We start from the raw sequence: 20,529 nt of genomic DNA, 5'->3' as shown, positions 1-20,529 counted from the left end.
GGATTAAGCTTGCCTGTGGATGCACGTCTACCTAACCAACCCGGAGCCAGCATGGACAGACACACATGCTCAGACAGACGGGGACGGAAGACAAGCGAAACCCTCGCTTGCACTGTCTTTAAACAGGCTAAGCTATCTCCAGCTGGTATTCAGCAGCTAGCTAGCTCTGTATGCTGGGTCCCGTGTGTTTGGAAGCGGCCTACCGGTTGGGTATCGATGTTGGTATGCGTGAGTGAGGTCATCGTCTTTGTGAGAGAGAGAGAGAAGCGTAAGGACTTTGTGTACAATATGCAGGCGACAGATCATTTATCGGCTGTCACGAAGACGGTTGGGCGATCGGCGTGGTCGACCTTCCTGGCCTTTGATCTCTGCTATGCTTGTCTGTGATAGCTACATGCATCTTGCAAGCAGTTTGTCCATGTAGAGAGTAGTACTTCAGATGCCGTCTATGACCAGATGACTGCCAGCCTAAGAAGCAGGCCATGACGCCGTAGCATCCTCTTGCCGTAGGGACGCTTCTCCTGGCTGATACTTGACCAGCAGCTCCTTTGGCCTGATTCTGAACTGCTAGAGCCATAGACAGTACGTAGACAGCAGTGCTATCACCACCGCCGCCAGTAACTAACAATAGCAGACTAGCTCCAGCGCATCCATGGATATCATGGATATCATGGATATCTACTCCGTACCAACAGCAGGCTTAACTAGCAAAACAAGATAAGCAATAGCCAACTAACCTAATCTTATCTTCATCTTCATCTTCTTCCGCCATCCAAACTCGCCCCCTTCCATGTCCATCAACAACACCAACCAACGACCAACGACCGCCTGCGCCAGTCTCTGCATCGCCCGCCGCCGCCTGCTCTCAGCTCTGTCACATCGCCCTGTCGTATACCCAACTTGCGGTCAAGCATCGAAAAAGGACAACCAGCAGCACCCACTGAAGAAGAAAAAAAGAAAAAGTAAAAATAAAAGAAAAAAAAAAAAAAAAAACACAGCACAGCACAGGTTCGTTCGCTGGCTAGCGCGGCCCAGCAGAAACAACACCCTCGACCTCGCATCGCATCGCATCGCATCGCAGCGCATCGCAGCGTCCTTCTGCTTCGCCCTCGAGAGCTCCAAAAGCATCGCCGCCGACACGAAGACGCCCGGCCTGTCACTGTCACTCGGTTTCCGCCCAACCAGCGCAGCTCAGCGCAGTGCAGCGACGCCTCTCCACCTCCACCAACCGCCGGCTCGAGTCGAGTCGAGTCGCACCGGGCGAAAGTCACAGAAAGACTGCGGCCAGCGCGTTTTGCTTTTTTAGCCTCCTTTTGCGACTCGGCGGATTTGCCAGCCCTTGTCCTGCCTTGCCCTTGGGGGAGAACGCTTCTTCTGTTTGGCCTTCGAACAAGATACACTCCGTACGTCCATCCAGTCAACAGGCAGCCCGCCGACCCCCCAAGCACTCAACGCTCCTATCCATACCTTTATTTTTTTCTTTTCCCTCGTTGTTTTTTTATTTTATTGCTTTGCCCTGCCTTTTGCTGCTGCTGCGCTGTTCGGCCAGCCGCCCGGTCCTTGCTTGTCACGGGCCTCCCATTGCCCGCGGATACGGCTCGAGGTATCCAAGGTATCCACCCCCCTTCTCGCTGTCTCTGCCTCTGTCTCTGCTGTTTCTTCTTGTGTCTGCTGTTTCTTCCGGCTGCTTTCTCTTGTCATGGTTTGAAGAAGAAAAGATGCCTTGCCCAGTCCAAGGCGATCGTGAAGCAAGACCGCCGTGCTCATTGGGTGCTGAAGCTAATGCGGTCCTCCTTTCGATGCAGGACACAGGGGACACACCAACGCGCCCGCCCACGGCCATTTGATGTTTGACGTTTGGGACCTACAGGACCAAGTCAGACTATCATAGTTAATTCACATCCCATCACCCCCTTTAGGGTTTGTACGGAGGGTTGAGTGACGTGTCAAGTCCACACTACTCGAAGCAGGAGCGCCATCCCATACGCTCCGTTTGCCGCAAGAGCCGTTCTCTGCCCCCTTGCGTTGCTTGTCCCTGCCCCCTTTGCACACCTCCCCGTACATACATAACCAACGGACGTATAAGCCATGTCTTCGGCCTCTCCTCCAAAGGAACCAGAGGTGGAACCAGTTACTCAGTCAGGAGACGAGGCGGAGCCCATGGAAAGAGAACACCACGATATACAGACGCAGGGCCAGGGCGAATTCGAGGTCAAAGAGCAGGACCGATGGCTGCCAATTGCAAATGGTTTGTTCATACCTTTCTCTCTCTTTGCCCTCTTGGTGTCAATCCCGTCGTCTTCTTTTGTTGATGTCATCCGCCTACCTATCCTACTGCCTTTTCTTTCCTCAGCTCCTTTCGCACACAAAATAAATCCGGACTGGCGCAAAAAAAATACACCAAAGGACTGGTCACTATCCATGCACGCACAGGACACCAACAATAGCTGGCGTCAATATACACATCCCTCTTGTCAAATCCAAAGTCTCTTCTACAAGGAGAAGACCGTCCCAGATGTCCATGCTTTCCCTCCCCCCACTTCTTCCCAAAGCAAGCTACATGCGCATATAGTCAATCAGCCTCAAGCTGATGCGCTGCAACCTTGAATCTGGCTGCAGCATGGTCCAATCACCAAAGATATTCATATCACCCATGCTCTTCCTCCCTCTCGTTTATCAATAACGTTCAGCTTGCCTAACATGTGATCTTCCTTCCTCTCTAACTTCCCATAGTGGCCCGAATTATGAAGACTGCCCTGCCCGAGAATGCAAAAATAGCAAAGGAAGCAAAGGAATGCATGCAAGAGTGCGTGAGCGAGTTCATATCGTTCATCACCAGCGAAGGTACGTTGTACAACGTGATGGGTGGCAAAATTTGTCATTGCACCTTGAAGTGGGAAGGTAGATGCTGACGCCCGGTGGATGGAACGATATAGCTTCGGAGAAGTGTCAGGGAGAGAAACGCAAGACTGTCAATGGGGAGGATATCCTCTTTGCCATGACATCGCTCGGATTCGAAAACTACGCCGAAGCCTTGAAGATCTACCTCACGAAATACCGGGAAGTAAGTACACAGTTGTATGCACATCTTCTTCATATTTCCCTCTCTTTTCTTTTCTTTCCTTTTACCTCTACATCTTCTCCCCATTATATACACCACATATTTCCCGCCCATGTCTTTTCCCTGTTCCGTCAAAAGAGCCAGATGTTAACCAATCTCCTCAGACCCAAACTGCCAGGGGCGAAAACCAGAACCGACCATCCAGCAGCGGATATGGCTCCGGTGGCCCAGTTGGCGGTCCCGCTCCAGTACCCGCAGGCATGGCCGGAACAGCACCAGCTCAACAACCACCAGCGGGCTTCACAGTCCCTCCACCCCCCGAGGCTTCCAACAACCTTCTGACTGGGAGTCTCGACCCGAACGAGCAGGATGGCGCAGCATACGGATATCCCGCTATGGTAGGCACGGCGCACAATGGCGCCGGTGGAGAGACCTACTAACACTCTCAAAGACTCTGCCCGGCTCAAGGAGACGGTGGCAGATGGTCAGGAACTATAACATGAGTACTTGGCATCTCCCCGTGCCCCGAGCAAGACAGTAAGGAATAAGAAAGTGAATAGGTGAAAATGTGAGGAAAAAGTCCAAATTAAACTGGAATTACTGTACTTTTCTTTCGTTGTCTTTTATATGTCTTTCTTTCCCTCGTTCATTTTTCAGGGCGTCAGAGGGAGTGGAGTCTCCATGGAAGGAAAGGTACGCGCCTATTGATTCAAACCACCATGGCTGGGAAACAAGCAAGCCAACGCGAGTCCAAGCACAGCTGGGACTGCTAACCAGCCCCATACAGCTAAATAACGGGTCGTTGTGTTTTTTTGGAGTTATTACTACCTTTTTTGTCAGTCTGATATGATTTGCTACCGTTATAGAGCGAGACGTGCTCAGTGCCTCCATCGACCTAATTACTTCTATCCTTTTGCGCCATCCACCTTGTGCCTATTCCTAATGTCATATTCCACCTCCTATACGTCATTATCACCTCTGATTCGTCCAATCTTAATCAATTAGTTTCGGCTGTCGGGTTTACCGCGTCAGGCGGCTATCACCCTGTGCTTAATAGCCGCCACCCTGCCTGCCCGCAATCAGGTTGTTGCCGATAGGCGCCATCGGCCGCGGGGTCTGAGCCGGGATCATTACTCTTACACTCCCACACTCGTGTATCAAGATACACTATCCGTCATTATACTATATTGTAAGCACACATATAATAACCCTATCCTCACCCCGTACTAGTTATCCACCCACAAAGCTAGTGTTTAACTACAACAGTAACATTATAAAATATAAAATGCGTCTCTCCTACACCTCCAACCCCCCCCCAACAGCCACCCCGACGAAGCCGCCATTCTCGAGCGAATCCGGGCCCGGCGCGGCCCCAATGGCCTTCTTCCCTTAGACTTAACCCTCCTACACTCCTTCCCCGTCGCAGATGGCTGGAACTCCTTTGGTGCCATTCGCACTCGCACTTCCATCCCCACCGCCGCCCGCGAACTAGCTATCTACCGCGTCGCAGCCATCAACCAAGCATGGTTCGAATGGAAACAACACTTCCCATTACTCAAGATTGCAGGTGTATCCGATCAAGCCATAGAACTGACCAAGCTTGATACGTGTGACGAGGCGGAGTTGGCGAGGGAGCTGTATAGCAAGGAACTTATCGCTGTGTATCGGTACTCGAGCGCCATGACGAGAAACGTCAAGGTTCCGAAGGATGTGTTCCAGGAGATTAAGGGATTGTTTAGTGAGAAGGAGGTTGTTGAGATTACGGCTACGACAGCGGCGTATAATTGCGTCAGTAGATTTCTAGTCGCGTTGAACGTGGGGGAGATGAATGACTGAGGGCATCTGTTAGCTGGGTATGAATAGCGTAGTCCGCCGTCCGCAGTCCACTGCTTTAGGATTTGGCTGAATTATCAAAGACTATTCAGAGCTGAGAATCAGGATAGGTAGTGGTTAATATCTACTGTATATGGTTAGTTAGCAGCTTCTCATCTAAAATAATTGGAGAAGACCTTATCAAGGTAGATACAGGAATAACTCTCCATGCCTATTATCAACTTAAATCAAGTAACTACTCTACCCCAAACATTTCGACAGCTGTGAGAGCCAACTAACTATACCACCGAGGTGAGAAGGCCTCGTGCGTTTACTCTCTCGGCGGCGGGCCGAGCCGCAAGCCAAGAGCGACTAAAAGAGGAAAGGAGCTTGATTTCCTCGAAGGGCGCAAATGACAGACTTCGATGACTTTCATATGCATTTTCTGTGAGGTGGTTTGCAGGATGTTCACTAGATAGCCAATGGGGTGAGATTGCCACCAGGGTGACAAGCAGCTAGGTAATTAGACAGGTTGCTGTCGCGCAAAAATCCGTAAAATCACGATTATCCTTATTCATTATTAGGTACACGGAAGGCGAGGTATGGTTTGTGAACGTCTCCCTGAAGACAGAAAGTCTTCACGTGGCATGGGATAAATATCCCAGCAAGCAAATACTGGAGAACGATTGGCTTTGTGGTTTAAATACCATTCCATTGGGGCAAATGTTCAGCAGTTAGTTACATCTCACATATTGTTGAACTTCGAGGCATCTAATACATAAAAGCTCTGGGCCCAGAAAGCACGCATATGCTATCAGGTCCATCATTCCTCTGTTTCCATGATCACCATATTTGGTATCTTTTCAAGCACATACTGCTATACGGTCATATGCATTACAGGAAAAACCGGGGAGGATCTCTTGCGAAGCCAGCTAAGGATGGTAATGAAAATTCATCGTCGGCTTGATTGCCTGAATCTTCCTGTACCAGTATACCCGCTTCAGTAAAGCACATTCCATCTCTAAGAGGAAGTTTGGTAGACAGCTTATAGCCAGGACAAAGGCATCCGAATGTCTTCACATCTATTTATCACAGTCATTCTCCGTTTCAAGGAAGCCCCAGAGTCTTAAGAACATGCCTTTCACTTCACCTCTTTCCAATATCTCCGATGACTTTGAGCATGACAGTATTTATACACAAGGAGCCATAGTCTTCATTCATCTTTAACTTGCGCCATTGAGGGCAACGTGCAAGTATGTCTTGTGTACCCTCACGAGTATTTCATTGGTGTCGCTATTGGCTATGGGTCGGCGATGCCATTGCCCTTTGACCGCCTGTTGATGGGCGCTTTGCATCAAAACCTACCGGTATACCGACGGGAATATGATACCATTTCAACGATATCTATTGGATGGTGATAACCCGTCAGAGATTGGCTGCTGGTCCACAGCAATTATGTTTGTCTCCTTGAAGTCCAATGGGACGAAATATACTCCGACCAAAAATCTCCGCCTGATTGATTCAAATAGCAACCTCTTCTCACTAGCTCACCTTTCCCGGCTTTTTGACCTGGAAAAAGACAGATAGGTTTTATTCCTGGGGCTCGGCTTATGTCAATTGTCAAACCCTTCCCTGCTGGTCTCACTGGTATAAGTTTCCTTGTCCTCTTCGAGAATACTAAATGTGGTTCGCGAACTTATTTGTCCGCCCGTAGCATCCGACCAAGTTGTTGTTATACTTATAATCGGAGTCGATATTAGTTCTGGTAACTTCCCTTAAAACTCTGCAAGGTGTTATCATCTCTGTCTCGATGCGTTTCAGGCTTCTGCCTATGTGTTAAGGGGAATATTAACCGATTGGACTTGCGGGCCATGCAGCTTCTAGGCTGGATTAGAGAATTTCATCCTCTTAGACCAAGCACACACTGCAGCGGAGTAAGTGATAAGCCGAATTATCATCTCACTCGAAAATGGCATTATCACAGACACGCTTTGCCTCGCCTGTCAGGCCACCTCTCCACGAACCGAGTCCAACCGGGCAGTGAACGACAACTATTTGGCCATCGTTGGGATCATTTGATGTCATATTGGAAGTTGTCATTCCCACCGCGATAACCAGCAATTCTTTTGGCGTGCGTGCCGGAGCTCGAACGAATTGCGGACATGGCCACTGGGGATCTATTACTGGACGAGCTTCATCCCGACAACGTATATCCGGATGCCACGGCTATATTCCCCAATCAGAGAAACACTGTAGTGAGAGATGAAGCGGTGTGCTAGTATGATGATGATGCGCTGTGGTTCATGTGGTGGAGAGCTTTGGCGTGGGCAGGGCGCTATGTATATGGTTGTTTCTCTCCCCGAAAAAAGTAGGCGAAGTACGGTCCAACGTAAAAAGATGAAGTCGAGGGCATGCCCGTCTTGGAGGAATACTGCCAGCCGTCTGTCCTTTGCAGGGATATCAAATATGCTCCATCCATTAAAATTGCAGTATAGCGATATCGTGGTTGTATTGTGTGTTGCGGGAAGTGGGTCAGCTGATGTCTCGCTGATTGGCCGATACATCTTCCCCTGATGATTGGCTACTTGTGTGTCGCAGCTAGCTTTTTCTGGGTTAGCATCACTAAGTATAACTCACTATCAAAACGACAACAACACAAGTAGCACTCGGCCTCTTCCTGCTGGATGCCTGTCATAATCTTGTTTGACACCACTTACCACGTCAAATGGATGACAGTCTCACACCGTATTTGATGTTTATGGTCATGTTTGATGGGTGCTCCCTGGCTTGACGATGGTGGTAAAGATAAAAGCTAGTGAGTGAGTATGTTGGGAACTATCGATCGCCACGTCCACTACGCCGTACATTCATACCCGTCAAGGCCACCACTTGTTATCAAAGAAGATATATAAATAGGGAAGCTGTGCTTGAACCTATCGCTATGTTATCAATTTCATTATCTCGCCGAATATTTACGCAGCAGTGTGCAGCGTATTCACTTTGCGACACCGTGTTTCGTATACGAGATAGATAGCCGTAGCATTCAATATGACGAAGTAGGTTATATGAATGGGCCATGAGCCTCTTAGTCTGCAGGGTATTAGCAATAAATGAACAATGAATAGAAGAGGAGATCGACTACCTGCTACCGCAATTGAGACTTAGAGATGAGGTTAAAGTAGAGAACAGAGGATATGCATTACCGCGCGCTAATAAGAGACGCCGCCGAAATCTCACACGCGATAGGCGGTGGACAAACTGGGTGAGCCCGAGGCCGAGACGCAGGGAGCTGTTCTGTCAATAGGCGACGCTCCGGCTGCTCAATAAACAGCAACACAGCTGCCCGGCCATTCTTCCAGGCGAGGCCATCCAGCCGGCCCAGCGCCTTCATCTCTATGTCCTGTCCTTGTCCGCCGTATCATCGCGTAACGATTTTGACGCCATGTAATTTCTCGCGACTTTCTCGCCCGCTGATTGGGCCTCACCCTGCTGACTAACCCAACTATGTATCAGGCCCGCGAAAGAGACGAGAGAGCGAAAGTCCAGCAGCTCCCTTTGGAAACTAAACTTATTTTACTCCGTATTAGTTTTTTTTTTTTTCTTTTTCCTATCCTTTTCCCTTTCTTCCTCATCTTTCTTCTAAGTACTTAAAGGGAGGAAAAAAAAAAAAAAAAAAAAAAAAAAAAAAAAAAAAAAAAAAAAAAAATCCACATCTAGATCGGATCGTGGATGCTGCTGCTGCTGCTGCTGCTTGCAAACTTCTTCCCCAGCAACAGCAAAAAGAGTACCAACCACCAGCCAACCACCCCCTGGCCGTTGTCCTGTCCTCGAGCCGACAAAGGCCTTTTCTTCCTCCTACGTTCTTATCCTGTGCTGCTCTGCCTCTTTCTCCGACTTCAACCATACTCCTTGTCACCGTCACCCTCGCCTCAGCGCCATCAAGTATTACTCTCCGATCTAGACAGGCCCCGACAGCCTCTCCAGGAGAGAAAATCCCCATCATCGTTCTCCTTCATCCCTCTGCTCCCTCTGGCCGAAATAACTATCATATAACCTAGCCATCTCGTTCATCACCCCCAAAACAACACAACCACGTCTCCTCGCCACCTCAAACTAGATTTACTTTTTCTCTTCTCTTCTTCTGGTTCTTCTCGTCTCCTTCACCTCCTCCACTCTCCCTTCTCTCTCTCTACTTACTTACTAGATGGCCGAACATCTTGGGCTCGCCAGCTCTTCTTGTCCATCAGCTCTGCCTTACTAACTCAAAAACTAGATTTTTTTTATCCCCTTCTCCTTTCTCTCGCAAGGTGTTGTATCTCACAGTCGTACTATCAATCCTTCAAAAAAAAAAAAAAAAAAAAAAAAAAAAAAAAAAAAAAAAAAAAAAAAAAAAAAAAAAAAAAAAAACCAACGATCGAGACACTTCTTACCCTCCCTGATTCTTGTCTTTCCTTACCCCTTCAGCCCTGTTTAATCTACGCCTTTTCTTTTCTTTTCCTTCACCCTTCCTCTCCATTTCGTTTCCCTCCTTTCCGCTGATCCGCTGGGCGGGTTTACTACTACTCTTCTCGTCGTTGACCGATTCTACTTGCTCCCCGGCTGATTCTTCTACGCCTACCAACCAACATCAGCCCGGCCTCGATAACTTCTTGGTTGGCCGTTTAATACTCAAACTAGTTAAAAGGTCCAAGGAAGTTACTTTTTCTTCACGCAAGTCACTGAACACTACGCTGGTCTGCATCAACACATCAACGACTTAATGGTATTACTATTATTAATAAAGGCGGCTTTAATCTATTGAGGTAAGTAAAGAGTTTTTCTACTTCGCTTCGTCTACCTAGTTACTACATAGCCAGCAGCTGCATCAACTGCCACACCACCGCTCCGTCTTCTTCTAAAGATGTTTGCCTCGCTCTTCTTCGCACGCAATTCACCTTCGCTGCTCACTGTTTGTACATCTTCTTGTTCCATATCGCCGTCCCCTCTTACTCTTGTCCTCCCTCCCTTCCGGACCATGTGATGCAGTGATGCAGTGGTTGCAGCAATATTATAGTCCCTTTGCCTATTTTATGGTCGCTTCGTTTACTAACTTCGTACGCAGGAGAGAGGAGAGCCTTCTTCTCGCTGATTCCCTTTTTTTCTTTCTTTCTTCTTGTTCTTCTTCTTGTCTCCTGTGCCACGATGTCGTCCACCTCTGCGCCCAAGGATGACATCGACATTGGGATGCCGCTGATTAACACTCCGGACTCTCCCATAATACAGAGAGTACAGCGAGGGTTATCTGAGCCACGCAGCCTCCCATCAGCCTCTTCACAACATACCCCGGCTACTGACTTGCCCCCAGTAAAATGCACTTGGTGTGGGCTAGAGTTCCCATCGGGGACCTCTGAATCAGAAGCAACCACTGGTAATAACCTCGTCAGTCTCAAACAGCACATGCGGAATGACCATCCGGACATTGCCAAAGACTTATTCAACAATCTAGTTGCCGAAGAGAATCTCACTCCATCTCTCGAGTCGGACCAAGGGAGTCGTCTACCGGTTGCCTCTCAGAGTGAAGGCACACCCAATGTCGAGGAAGAGCTGGAACGCCACTGGACCATGCATGATGTTGGAAATTTCACAGAAGATTACGAGGGCAAGCGGGACGAGATCAAGTCACGCTGGGAGGGTGCTTTTGATGGGTTCGAGCGGCCGCAGCCCTACGAGTCGGCTTCTACTGCTCCGGGAAAATTCTTGACCCTCACAGATCCCAATATATACATCGATATTATGAAGGACCCCTCAACCCTTTCGACAAAGGAGCTCTATGCAATCACCGTCAATGCAGCTCATGCACTCAGGGTCTGGCAAGATGAACACATGGCTCTTGAAAAGCTGATAAAGCGAGCTACGCGGTCTTCACTCAAGAAAACCTCCAACCCAAGAGAACTCGAGGACCCGCAGGTCTTCGAGGATAAAAAAGAAGCAATGCTATATGGTTACAAACATGACCCGAAAGCTAGCCAGATTGGGTATCAGGATCCTTTCGCTCAGGGTGGCTTCATCCCTACTGCCGATCAGATGCGAAAGATGAAGTTAAGCGGCACGGAGCCATGGAAGATGAACCGCTGGGCTACCGTAAAGGAGAATGGGGTGGAGTGTGTTCCTAAACTTCGACCACCACCCGTTATCAAGCCGAAGAAAAGAGCTCCTAACGTGGCAAAGGCTGAAGCCGAAGCCAAAGCTCTTCTCGTACCTAAACGTGTGACCCGCTATGGAGGCTCGAAGCCTTCATCTACTGGTGACACATCTCAAGCTCCATCCGAACCAGGCAGCCCCCACGGCCCTTCCCGCTCACAATCTAGACATGCTACGCCTCAAAGCAGCGTCCCAACACCTGTCCGAAAATCTACACGGCCCTTAGCTCAGGCCTTATATGCTCTCTCAACCAGCGCACCTCGAAGTGCCCCCGTCAAATCACCCAAGTCACCAAAATCTCCAGCCCCGACATCAGCGGGAACGTCAAAGGCCTCCACTCCATTTTATCCAGATCCCCTTCAAGATCCTAAAAACCAGCTCAAGATCAAGAACTCCAAACACCCCAAACGCACCGAAGCCATGATTCTACACTGGGCCAAATTCAACCAGGAGGGTAGAACAAGAAACCCCAAACGAACTAAGGCCCAGATCGAAGCTGCACGGGTAGCTGAAAGAGAGGCCAGTCTTGATCCGTCGGTTGCTTCATCAGCAAGCCGGAAGAGAACGGCTGCTAACTCCACAGAGAGATCCGACAGCCATCCTCCTTCTATCAAGAAGATGAGACGAGATGCCAACGGCAAGACGGAGCCTGTCACGCCCATTTCTGAGCATTGGGAAGGGAGTTCATTTCATTACCATATGCATACGGCATCTCATCGTTGAACATGGCACTTGTTAATGATGAGATGTCAGAACAACTGGCGTGTCTAACGTGTTGGTATCTTTTCTTTTTTCACCCTTTTGTGGAGTTGAGTTGGCCAACGATGTCTCGGCTTCTCATCATTCCTTACTACTTACTAGCATGGCGATTCAATTCGATTGTAATATCTGTTTTGCTCTTTGGTTTCTGCTTCATTTACTCTGGTATAACTTCAGTGCCCATGGCTTTTGTATTTCTGCTTGTTTCACTCGTACTGCTTTTTTTTGTCACAACTACATACACTGACTGGTCTTTGGGAGGGGTTTGTCATGTTTTGCTCTGTCTTTTGCTTTACTGCAACGTGTTGATACCTCCCGCTGCTGCGTTGACTACTTTTCTTGCTTTCTTGCTTGGTTAGGGGTTAGCACAACTGGGCGGAATGGCATCAATAGTTTTCGGCCGCGCATGTACAATATTTACTTGGACAAATGGACTCATCCTGAAAGTGAAAAGGAAAGAAAGGAAAGAAATCCTCTAATGGCAGATGACTATGTTCTGCCCGACCAATTCCTTTTATCATATCATCTCCATCCACATCACCAACATTATCGCAGGCGTCTACTTCGTGTGGCGATAGTCGGGTAACTTACTACCGTCACGTGACGCCCGCCCAGAAAGTAACGAAGAAAAAGCGATAACCTCTTCAATTCAAACAACTTGGCGAAGAAGAAGGCAACGAAGAAGATAGCGAAGAGGCAGAAGTAGAACGCAAAGCGCTTTATTAGCTCTTCCGAGACTTCAGCTAATTTTACTTATACTTGTTCTCCCTCGCCCTGTTTTGGTTTCTTTTTCACCTTTTCTTTTTTTCCATTCTCTACTTCATTCTATAGTAACTTGGTCACTCATATCAGAAGAATGGGGAAGAAAAAGCGCGGCCATCCGGATCTCGAGGAGTTGCTCGCGAGGCCATGGTGCTACTACTGTGAGCGTGACTTTGATGACCTGAAGATTCTCATTTCTCACCAGAAGGCAAAACACTTCAAATGCGAGAGGTGTGGGAGGAGGTTAAACACAGCCGGAGGTATGATGTCTACTCATTGTGGCTCTCTTCTTTGCTTTTCTGACATTTGTCGATTCTAGGTTTGTCGGTACATATGAGCCAGGTCCATAAAGAGTCTCTATCCCAGGTCGACAATGCGCTTCAGAACCGGTCAAGTCTCGATATCGAGATTTTTGGCATGGAAGGTGTCCCGGAGGATGTGTTGCAGGCCCACAACCAGCGTGTTTTGCAGCAGTATCAGCAGGCAGAGGCTGAACGGCGTGCTGCGACGGGGAATCCTGCACCTGGCACTTCGGGCAGTAGTGGACAGTCTAAAAAGCCCAAGTTCGAATCTCCTTCTGAGCTGAAGAAGAGACTTGCAGAGCATAAGGCGCGCTTGGCGGAACAGGCGGCCGGCGGAAGCAGTGGAGACACTACGCCCGTAGGTGCTGGACAACAGTCACAATCTACCCCCGGTGGTACTCCATATGTATGTTCTTATTTCCTAGTGCTTATCTATCATGAGATATTGAAGTTAAGCTAATATATTTGATGCTGCAGCAGCCTAGTACACCGCAGTATAATGCCCCCCAGCAGCCAGCGAACGGATCTGGCCAACATTACGCGGGTCCATATGGGCAAGCCCGGACCGCATTCCCACAACAACCTCAACAGCCGGGTTTTGTACCACCAACCGGGCCACAGAGCTACCCCATGCCTCAGTATCCTCCTTCTACGAACATGTCAACATCACCGTACCCACAGGCCGGTGTTCCCCCCATTGTTTCACCAGTCGGAGCCAGCCCTACTCTCCCGTACCATCACCAACAGCACCACCAGGCAATGAGAACACATACACCACCTCAGACTATATCTCCTTCCTACCCTACCCGAACACCAAGCCTACCACCTGCTCCAGGACTTCCTCAACGGCCCAGTTTCGGCGCCCCGCAAGTCAATGCCTTCCAAATGCAACAGTTGCACCATGGCCAAGTTTCGGGGCCTCCAGCTGTTCCTATGCCTACAGATGCGCAGAGCAACCGTGCCCACCCTTTGCCAGATGCTAATCCTGAATCTCTGTCAGCGTCAGCTGATAAATTGATTTCAGAGGCTGCTAAGCAAGCCAAAGAGTTACCAGCTAAGCCAAGCCCCGCTCCCGGAACCCCCGAAGAAGGGGCTGCTGGTAAATCTTCGAAGAAAGAAAAGGCTAAGTCCACCAGACTAGTTTATTCCGACAATGAGATCAGCCCAGAGGAAAAACTGGCCCGCCTACCTCGATATGCCTTTGATCCAAAGCGAATAGACGAGAATTCTTCAGGGGAGACAGCAGCAGACCCTGTTGCTGGTGCCGAAGAAGTTGTCAACCTCCCAGCGTAAGCGTCCATCCTAATATACTGACTTACTGGACTGCCAGCTATCTCAAACAACTCCAAGTGCAAACAGGGGGAAACCAAAAGGAGTTCATGTTCTTTACTCTGGAGTTTTGGGGACCGCACCGTCGGAGAGACGATGGGACTTTTTCACGAGCAGATAAGTCTTTTGAACGTATCACAGTTTTTCATTCTTCACCAAATAATATACTCTTGTCCTGATTATTCCGAGTTGATGATCAGCAACTTTGCCCACTTCTGTTGTTTCAGGTGCGTACTTGGTTGCGCGAAGCCCACATCTAATTCTGTCCTGCTCGGTATATTACGATGAATGGGCCACGGCCACACATCGAACATCTGGTTCAACCGGCATTCTCAACATTTTCACTCGCCCTCCCATCTCTTCGGATCAACTAGAAACACGCCTACCTCAGTTGGACTTCTACTTCGATGCACTGGTGAGTCAGATCACAGATCGTTTTCAGAATGATCACTGATCAATGCATGGCTCTCCTCATTATCTCCCTCTACTTCCTTCTCCCTGCTATCGCCTCCCATAATTCCAACTCTCCTACTCTTCTTAACTGCACCCAAGGCCTTTCCATCGAACCGGAGTTATACTCGACTCGAAGAGTGATACTAGTATTCGACGGGGAGATGAACTATGCAGAAACAAGACAAAGGTACGACCCAATGCTTCTTTGATCCTAGATAACCACGCGGGAAGAAAAGAATTATAAAACCTCTCCGCCTCCTCTTCTCTTTCTCTTATTCTGCTGTCATTTTCCCTGTAAGTGTATTTAAGGAGATCATCCTGTCTTTTATTATCTTCAGATGTATAGTAATGTCAAGGTGCCTCTCTTGTGTCTCCTTGTATCTTGCAACAGACAACTGTAGCTGTGTACAAGAATATTAGACTCGGCAAAAATATGATCACGTGCCGCGGGAACTACCTAGGTTAGTTACCTGGCAATAGCCGATTAGGTAAGCGCCCCGTGGGGAGAAGATGACGGCATGCATCTAAAAGGATCACCTTGCAGGCTGCAACATTCTCATACTTGACGTCCTCTCTTCCGTGCACTTCTCATCTCATAACTTTTTGGCTGCAATGTTTTGCCCTCTTTAGTGGGCATCATTTGATCTAATTGTCTGCAACTAATGGGGAATCGTACTAGCATGCAGCACCGGTACGAGACCACGCCGTTGCTCTATGTCGAAGTAGCACAGCCCCCACCACGCTACCCGCATAGAAGAATCCGCCGGTTATGTACTACATGTCTAGGTTCGATATTAGTACTGTCAGTTATTGTGCTACTCTTACCCTACGCTCTGCTCCCACGCGGATACGGCTCAATCTCCGATCATTTCCCCTGGACGTCGAGCAATGGCCTTGACTATGCTTCTCTCCAGCACCTTCTGCAGACCGTACCAAGTACAGACAAAGTAAGGGATTGGAGCCATCATTATACATCTGGACCCCATCTTGCGGGGAAAAATCTCAGCTTAGCTATTTGGACAAAGGAGAAATGGGAGGAATTTGGTGTCCCAGACGTCCAACTCACGACCTATGAAGTCTACCTGAACTATCCCGTCAACCATCGATTAGCACTTCTCGAGAGCAAAAATGAGAGTCATGATTTTAAAGTCATTTACGAGGCTTCATTGGAAGAAGATGAGCTTGATAAAGATACCACTAGCGAGCTAAGAGACAGGATTCCCACGTTCCATGGCTATTCGGCAAGCGGCAATGTTACTGCTCAATACGTTTATGTGAACAATGGAAACTATGATGACTATGAAGCTCTCATCAAGGCAAACGTGACTTTGGAAGGAAAAATTGCGCTGGTTAAGTATAGCGGAATTTTGCGTGGACTGAAAGTTAAGCGTGCTCAAGAACTTGGTATGGCCGGAGTCATTATCTATACTGATCCACAGGAAGATGGAGATATGGTTGAGACAAACGGATACAAGGCATATCCTGATGGACCTGCTAGGAACCCAAGTGCTGTGCAGAGAGGGAGTGTTGGATTTTTGAGTAAGCGTCTCTCTTACTATCCATATCTTTCAGTGTTGTCAAACCTCTGATTTATATTTACTCCTAAAGCTGTTGGAGCTGGCGACCCGACGACCCCTGGATACCCCTCCATCCCAGGTTGTCCTAGACAGGATCCTAAAGATTTCCTTCCTTCCATTCCTTCATTGCCAATCTCTTACAGAGACGCCATCCCGCTCTTGAAAGCTCTCAATGGCCATGGACCTAAATCCTCAGAGTTTGGCAAAGAGTGGGAAGGTGGTTTAGTCAATAAAGGTGTTGACTATAACATTGGTCCATCTCCAGAGAACGTCATGATCAATCTCTATAATGAGCAGGAGTATGTAACTACTCCTGTATGGAATGTCATTGGCGTTATCAAAGGTTCAATCCCGGATGAGGTTATTGTTTTAGGCAACCACCGAGATGCTTGGATAGCTGGAGGTGCAGCCGATCCAAATAGTGGATCTGCTGTGATCAATGAAGTCATTCGCAGCTTCGGTGGAGCCCTTAAGGGTGGCTGGAAACCTAAAAGAACGATTGTCTTCGCTAGCTGGGATGCCGAAGAGTATGCACTGATTGGATCAACGGAATGGGTCGAAGAAAACCTTCCGTGGCTGTCAAGTGCTCACGTTGCATACCTCAATGTTGACGTTTCCACGTCTGGAAAGAAGTTCCAGGCTAATGCTAGCCCCTTGCTCAACAAGGCGATCTATAATGCCGCAGGACTTGTCCTATCTCCAAATCAGACGATTAAAGGGCAAACCATCCTTGACCTCTGGGACGGGGAAATTGGTGTAATGGGAAGTGGAAGCGATTTTACGGCTTTCCAAGATTTTGCTGGAATTCCAAGTATTGATTATGCATTTACGACTGGAGCAGGCGATCCAGTTTATCAATACCACTCCAATTATGATAGTTTTGATTGGATGGACCGATTCGGTGACGTTGGTTTTAAATATCACGTTGCAATGGCAAAAACGTGGTCTCTTACAGCCGCATACCTAGCAGAAACCCCAATTCTAGCTCTGAATGCCACCGACTATGCTTATGCATTGAGGAAATACTTGGATTCGGTTAAAGATAAGGTCTCTCCTGATGCCATGAACCAGTTTGACTTCTCTCCCATGGATGATGCAATCTCCGCGTTCCACCAAAATGCCGTTAAATTCGACGCTTATGCTGAGTCACTTGCTACAGAACTTGAGAAAGGTGGTCATTGGTGGAGTAGGCTTATTCTCTATTTCAAAATTCGCTTTACTAACCAGAAATACAAATATATTGAAAGAAAGTTCCTATATGATAAAGGACTTGATAACAGAGGTTGGTACAAACATGTTATTTTCGCACCGGGACGTTGGACTGGATATGCCGGTGCCACGTTCCCTGGCCTAGTTGAAAGCTTTGAAGACAACAATTTGAAGAACGCCGAGGTGAGTAAAGTCTGGATTTCACTAATTGAATTTTGTGGCTGTTGCTAACAAAGATTTTATTTGTGTAGAAATGGAGGGACATTATTATATCTAAGATTGACGACGCTACTGAATTGTTGGGATGATATAAATATCTCCGGGGTCCTTGTATTACTGTCACACTGCTTGTATATTTCTATTCCAATACATTTGATAACTGAAAAACTTCGTTATTATTTCTATGGACTTTATCTATATAGCAGATAGAAAAGATGTAAAAGGGTCATCTGAACGCATTAGAAATCGTGAGAAGTGTAAAAGCGGAATATTGTTTGCATATCTAAATCGATTTTCGGGAGCGCTTTTCTGTAGGAAGAAAGGAAATATCGGAATGGTAATCCTTTTTGAATTGAGATATGATTCCGAGTCCATGTATATGGTCGTTTGTTCCGTAAGGAGATTAGGAGTTGGATAGTGCTGACGTGGTGGGCTCATCGTCCGTGGCTTTACCGTCTGAATTGCTGACCTCTACTGGGCCAGCTGTGCTTTCAGAACGCACATTTCCTACCTCTAGAAGGGGTGGGCTATCCTGTTCCGCATCACCGACCACAACGGCTGTGCCTTCATTATCTTGCTCTCCCGTATCACCAGCGAAGCCGTCTGTTTCAATGATCCAAAAAGCTGGGAGCGCGCTGATAGCTGCAATGAAAGCCAGGGTCCACCAAGGTATTATCATATATCCGGCTTTGACGCCAATGGAGAATACGCCGCCCAGCGCAGCTGGACCAATGGCCCTGCCTATCGCAGAAGCGCTCGTTGCGACCCCATTCAAGGTTCCGAGGACAGAAACACTTGAAGCTGAATTTGTAAGAAGGATGATGGATGATGGGAATGCGAAGACCACAGCACTCAGCTTGATTGCCATCAGGATTACTGTCGCAAGCTGGCGAGTGCTATCTGTGGGGAAGAGGGCTAGAAAAGGTGTAAGGAAGTAAAGAACCGGGAACATGAGAGCTGATACTTTAAAGCAACGTAGGACCCCGAAGCGTTTGGCGGTCGGGGGAAAAACAAAAAATTGAACAATCATTCCTACTACTCCATTGAGTGTAAACAAAATACCAATGGCCTGTGAGTCTAAATTTGAAAAGGTTGTTTAGCTCATGTTCTCAGATAAATGATTAAATAATCGAGAATGGAGATGTCGGGACAGAGGTTGGTGACGATCGCGTACCTATACCGAATCCAGAGGAGAACTTAAACGGAAGTTTCACATCCGGGTTATTTTCCAGTTTCTGCCTTGGATGGTTTAAAAACACGGGCAGTACAGAGTCGAAAGCAACACTATGGAGCCCTAACGAAGCATATATTGAGAGAATTATCATAGACTGGAAGGTTAAAACCTCCGTCCACTTAGCAGAGTAATTTGGCTGTTTTTGTTCCTTACTTGCGGCCGATACAGGTATCTGACGGTCACCAAGAAGGGGAGTGGATTCGTCGTCTCCATGCTCAGGATTCTTTACCGGCTTTCTTCTGCAGCGGCAGCACACACTAGTCAGCATTTCACCAAGGATGAGACCATAGTCTCGCTCGTTCTTTTTGAATGATAGAGTTTCCTAGCGAAGTAGTAAGTACAGCAACCATTAACTTGTTTTCGTTGTCACTCCGAAAATGAGGTATACCTTCAAGAATAGAAAACCCGTGATAATTCCGATGATAAAGAAGCCTCCTGAAAGTATATTTGGCAAGGCAAATGGGTATGTCTTGAAAAAATGGCTATTTCCAAAAATTTCTGGGTATTTCTTTACTGGGTTCACAAGGGCTCCTCCAAACGCAGGGCCAAATATGCTCCCAATCGCCCAAACTAGGGGCATTAAACTGAAAGCTCGAGGTTGAAGCTCACGCTCGGGTACAAGCTCAGCCACGACGGTTCGAATAATCCCAACGTTCCCACTGCTGAACCCAAGACAAGCGCGCGCTAACACAGCCATAGGTAGCGAAGTAGAGACTCCGAAGAGAAGGGTAAAAAACATCGTTATGGAGAGACACGTTAATATTACGGGTTTGCGTCCAATTCGGTCGGATAAATTTCCCCAGGGAACAGCAGTGATGCATTGGCAGAGGGCAAATATGGCCGATAGGATGCCAACCCATTTTGCAACATCTCTTTCGACAACGCCAAATGTCCGGACCATTTCAGGCTAATGTAACCAGTTAGTAATTATGCACAGTGGTCAACAGATTTCACGCACTATAACACCGCTAGAGACAAAATGGAGTAGTTATCATACTAAGTATGGAAAGACGGACGTAAAGACAACTGTATAGTGAAATCTCGCATATCAGCGTCATTTTTATATGAGGTTTGGATGACTTGAATTGGGGGACACGGGAATATACCGGGTTCAGCAAATCGACAGACAGCTAAAGTGAAGGGAGTAATGCCATCGTGGTTAGCCAGGAATGATATTTCAAAAAGTATATGCGTTCAGGGGTGGAAAGCGTGAACATTGGGCCTACCCAGTATCACAAACTGCTGCACAGGCAGCTTAGGTGTTGGCTTCGCCATGATGACGATATAAAGAGCTCCAGAATAGATATGAGCCCACCTTCCCGGAGCTGAGCGAGGAGAAAACAGAATCGGCTATGTAATGAGGTCACTCTAGCTCTTTCCTATACTCTCAAGTGGTCCTTTTCGAGGATAAATGGAGGTAAGAGGCTATTAAGTATATCCCGTTCAAACGATTGCAAAAGCGAAGGCCGTGTTAAATGTAAGGAGTTATCCCAATAATTAAAACAAAGCCTTCACGGTCACGGTCAAGATTGTCGCAAATTTCAACCGGCTCACGTCTCTCCGCTCGTTGCTGGAATAACCGACCTGACTCAGCCTTGACATGGGGAAATTCGGGGGAAGCGTCGGTATATC

At 47.8% G+C, this 20,529-nt stretch overlaps 8 protein-coding genes across 8 annotated transcripts; 5 read left to right on the top strand and 3 right to left on the bottom strand.

Moving 5' to 3' along the window:
* Window positions 1–2,088: 2,088 nt before the first annotated feature.
* On the top strand, window positions 2,089–2,607 carry TERG_12180 (uncharacterized protein; the record flags this gene model as incomplete). Its single annotated transcript, XM_047751176.1, has 1 exon — window positions 2,089–2,607. One exon carries the CDS (start codon window positions 2,089–2,091, stop codon window positions 2,605–2,607), a length of 519 nt encoding a protein of 172 aa, XP_047606389.1.
* Window positions 2,608–2,794: 187 nt separating this feature from the next.
* TERG_04726 (uncharacterized protein) lies at window positions 2,795–3,403 on the top strand (the record flags this gene model as incomplete). The annotated part of the gene is made up of 3 exons (XM_003234081.2): window positions 2,795–2,844; window positions 2,937–3,064; window positions 3,226–3,403. Coding segments are annotated over 3 exons (354 nt in total), but the record flags the coding sequence as incomplete, so codon positions are not given.
* A 3,166-nt stretch (window positions 3,404–6,569) lies between these two features.
* Window positions 6,570–8,356, bottom strand: TERG_04724 (uncharacterized protein). The gene has a single exon (XM_047748313.1). It carries the CDS (start codon window positions 7,435–7,437, stop codon window positions 7,054–7,056), a length of 384 nt encoding a protein of 127 aa, XP_047604291.1. The 5' UTR covers window positions 7,438–8,356; the 3' UTR covers window positions 6,570–7,053.
* Window positions 8,357–10,054: 1,698 nt separating this feature from the next.
* Window positions 10,055–11,776, top strand: TERG_04723 (uncharacterized protein; the record flags this gene model as incomplete). Its single annotated transcript, XM_003234077.1, has 1 exon — window positions 10,055–11,776. One exon carries the CDS (start codon window positions 10,055–10,057, stop codon window positions 11,774–11,776), a length of 1,722 nt encoding a protein of 573 aa, XP_003234125.1.
* Window positions 11,777–12,668: 892 nt separating this feature from the next.
* Window positions 12,669–14,169, top strand: TERG_04722 (uncharacterized protein; the record flags this gene model as incomplete). Its single annotated transcript, XM_003234076.1, has 3 exons — window positions 12,669–12,834; window positions 12,894–13,282; window positions 13,354–14,169. 3 exons carry the CDS (start codon window positions 12,669–12,671, stop codon window positions 14,167–14,169), a joined length of 1,371 nt encoding a protein of 456 aa, XP_003234124.1.
* Window positions 14,170–15,338: 1,169 nt separating this feature from the next.
* Window positions 15,339–17,752, top strand: TERG_04721 (uncharacterized protein; the record flags this gene model as incomplete). Its single annotated transcript, XM_003234075.1, has 3 exons — window positions 15,339–16,197; window positions 16,267–17,627; window positions 17,696–17,752. 3 exons carry the CDS (start codon window positions 15,339–15,341, stop codon window positions 17,750–17,752), a joined length of 2,277 nt encoding a protein of 758 aa, XP_003234123.1.
* Window positions 17,753–18,066: 314 nt separating this feature from the next.
* On the bottom strand, window positions 18,067–18,693 carry TERG_12179 (uncharacterized protein; the record flags this gene model as incomplete). Its single annotated transcript, XM_047751175.1, has 1 exon — window positions 18,067–18,693. The coding sequence occupies one exon, from the start codon at window positions 18,691–18,693 to the stop codon at window positions 18,067–18,069; it is 627 nt and encodes a 208-aa protein (XP_047606388.1).
* Window positions 18,694–18,837: 144 nt separating this feature from the next.
* On the bottom strand, window positions 18,838–20,172 carry TERG_12178 (uncharacterized protein; the record flags this gene model as incomplete). The annotated part of the gene is made up of 5 exons (XM_003234074.2): window positions 18,838–19,219; window positions 19,286–19,804; window positions 19,895–19,923; window positions 20,004–20,027; window positions 20,124–20,172. Coding segments are annotated over 5 exons (1,002 nt in total), but the record flags the coding sequence as incomplete, so codon positions are not given.
* Window positions 20,173–20,529: the final 357 nt, after the last annotated feature.

The sequence above is a fragment of the Trichophyton rubrum genome (genome assembly GCF_000151425.1).
Source record: "Trichophyton rubrum CBS 118892 genomic scaffold supercont2.5, whole genome shotgun sequence".
Lineage (NCBI taxonomy): Eukaryota > Fungi > Ascomycota > Eurotiomycetes > Onygenales > Arthrodermataceae > Trichophyton > Trichophyton rubrum.
Note: the sequence above shows the minus strand (reverse complement) of the source record. Positions and strands in the feature narration are given on the sequence as shown.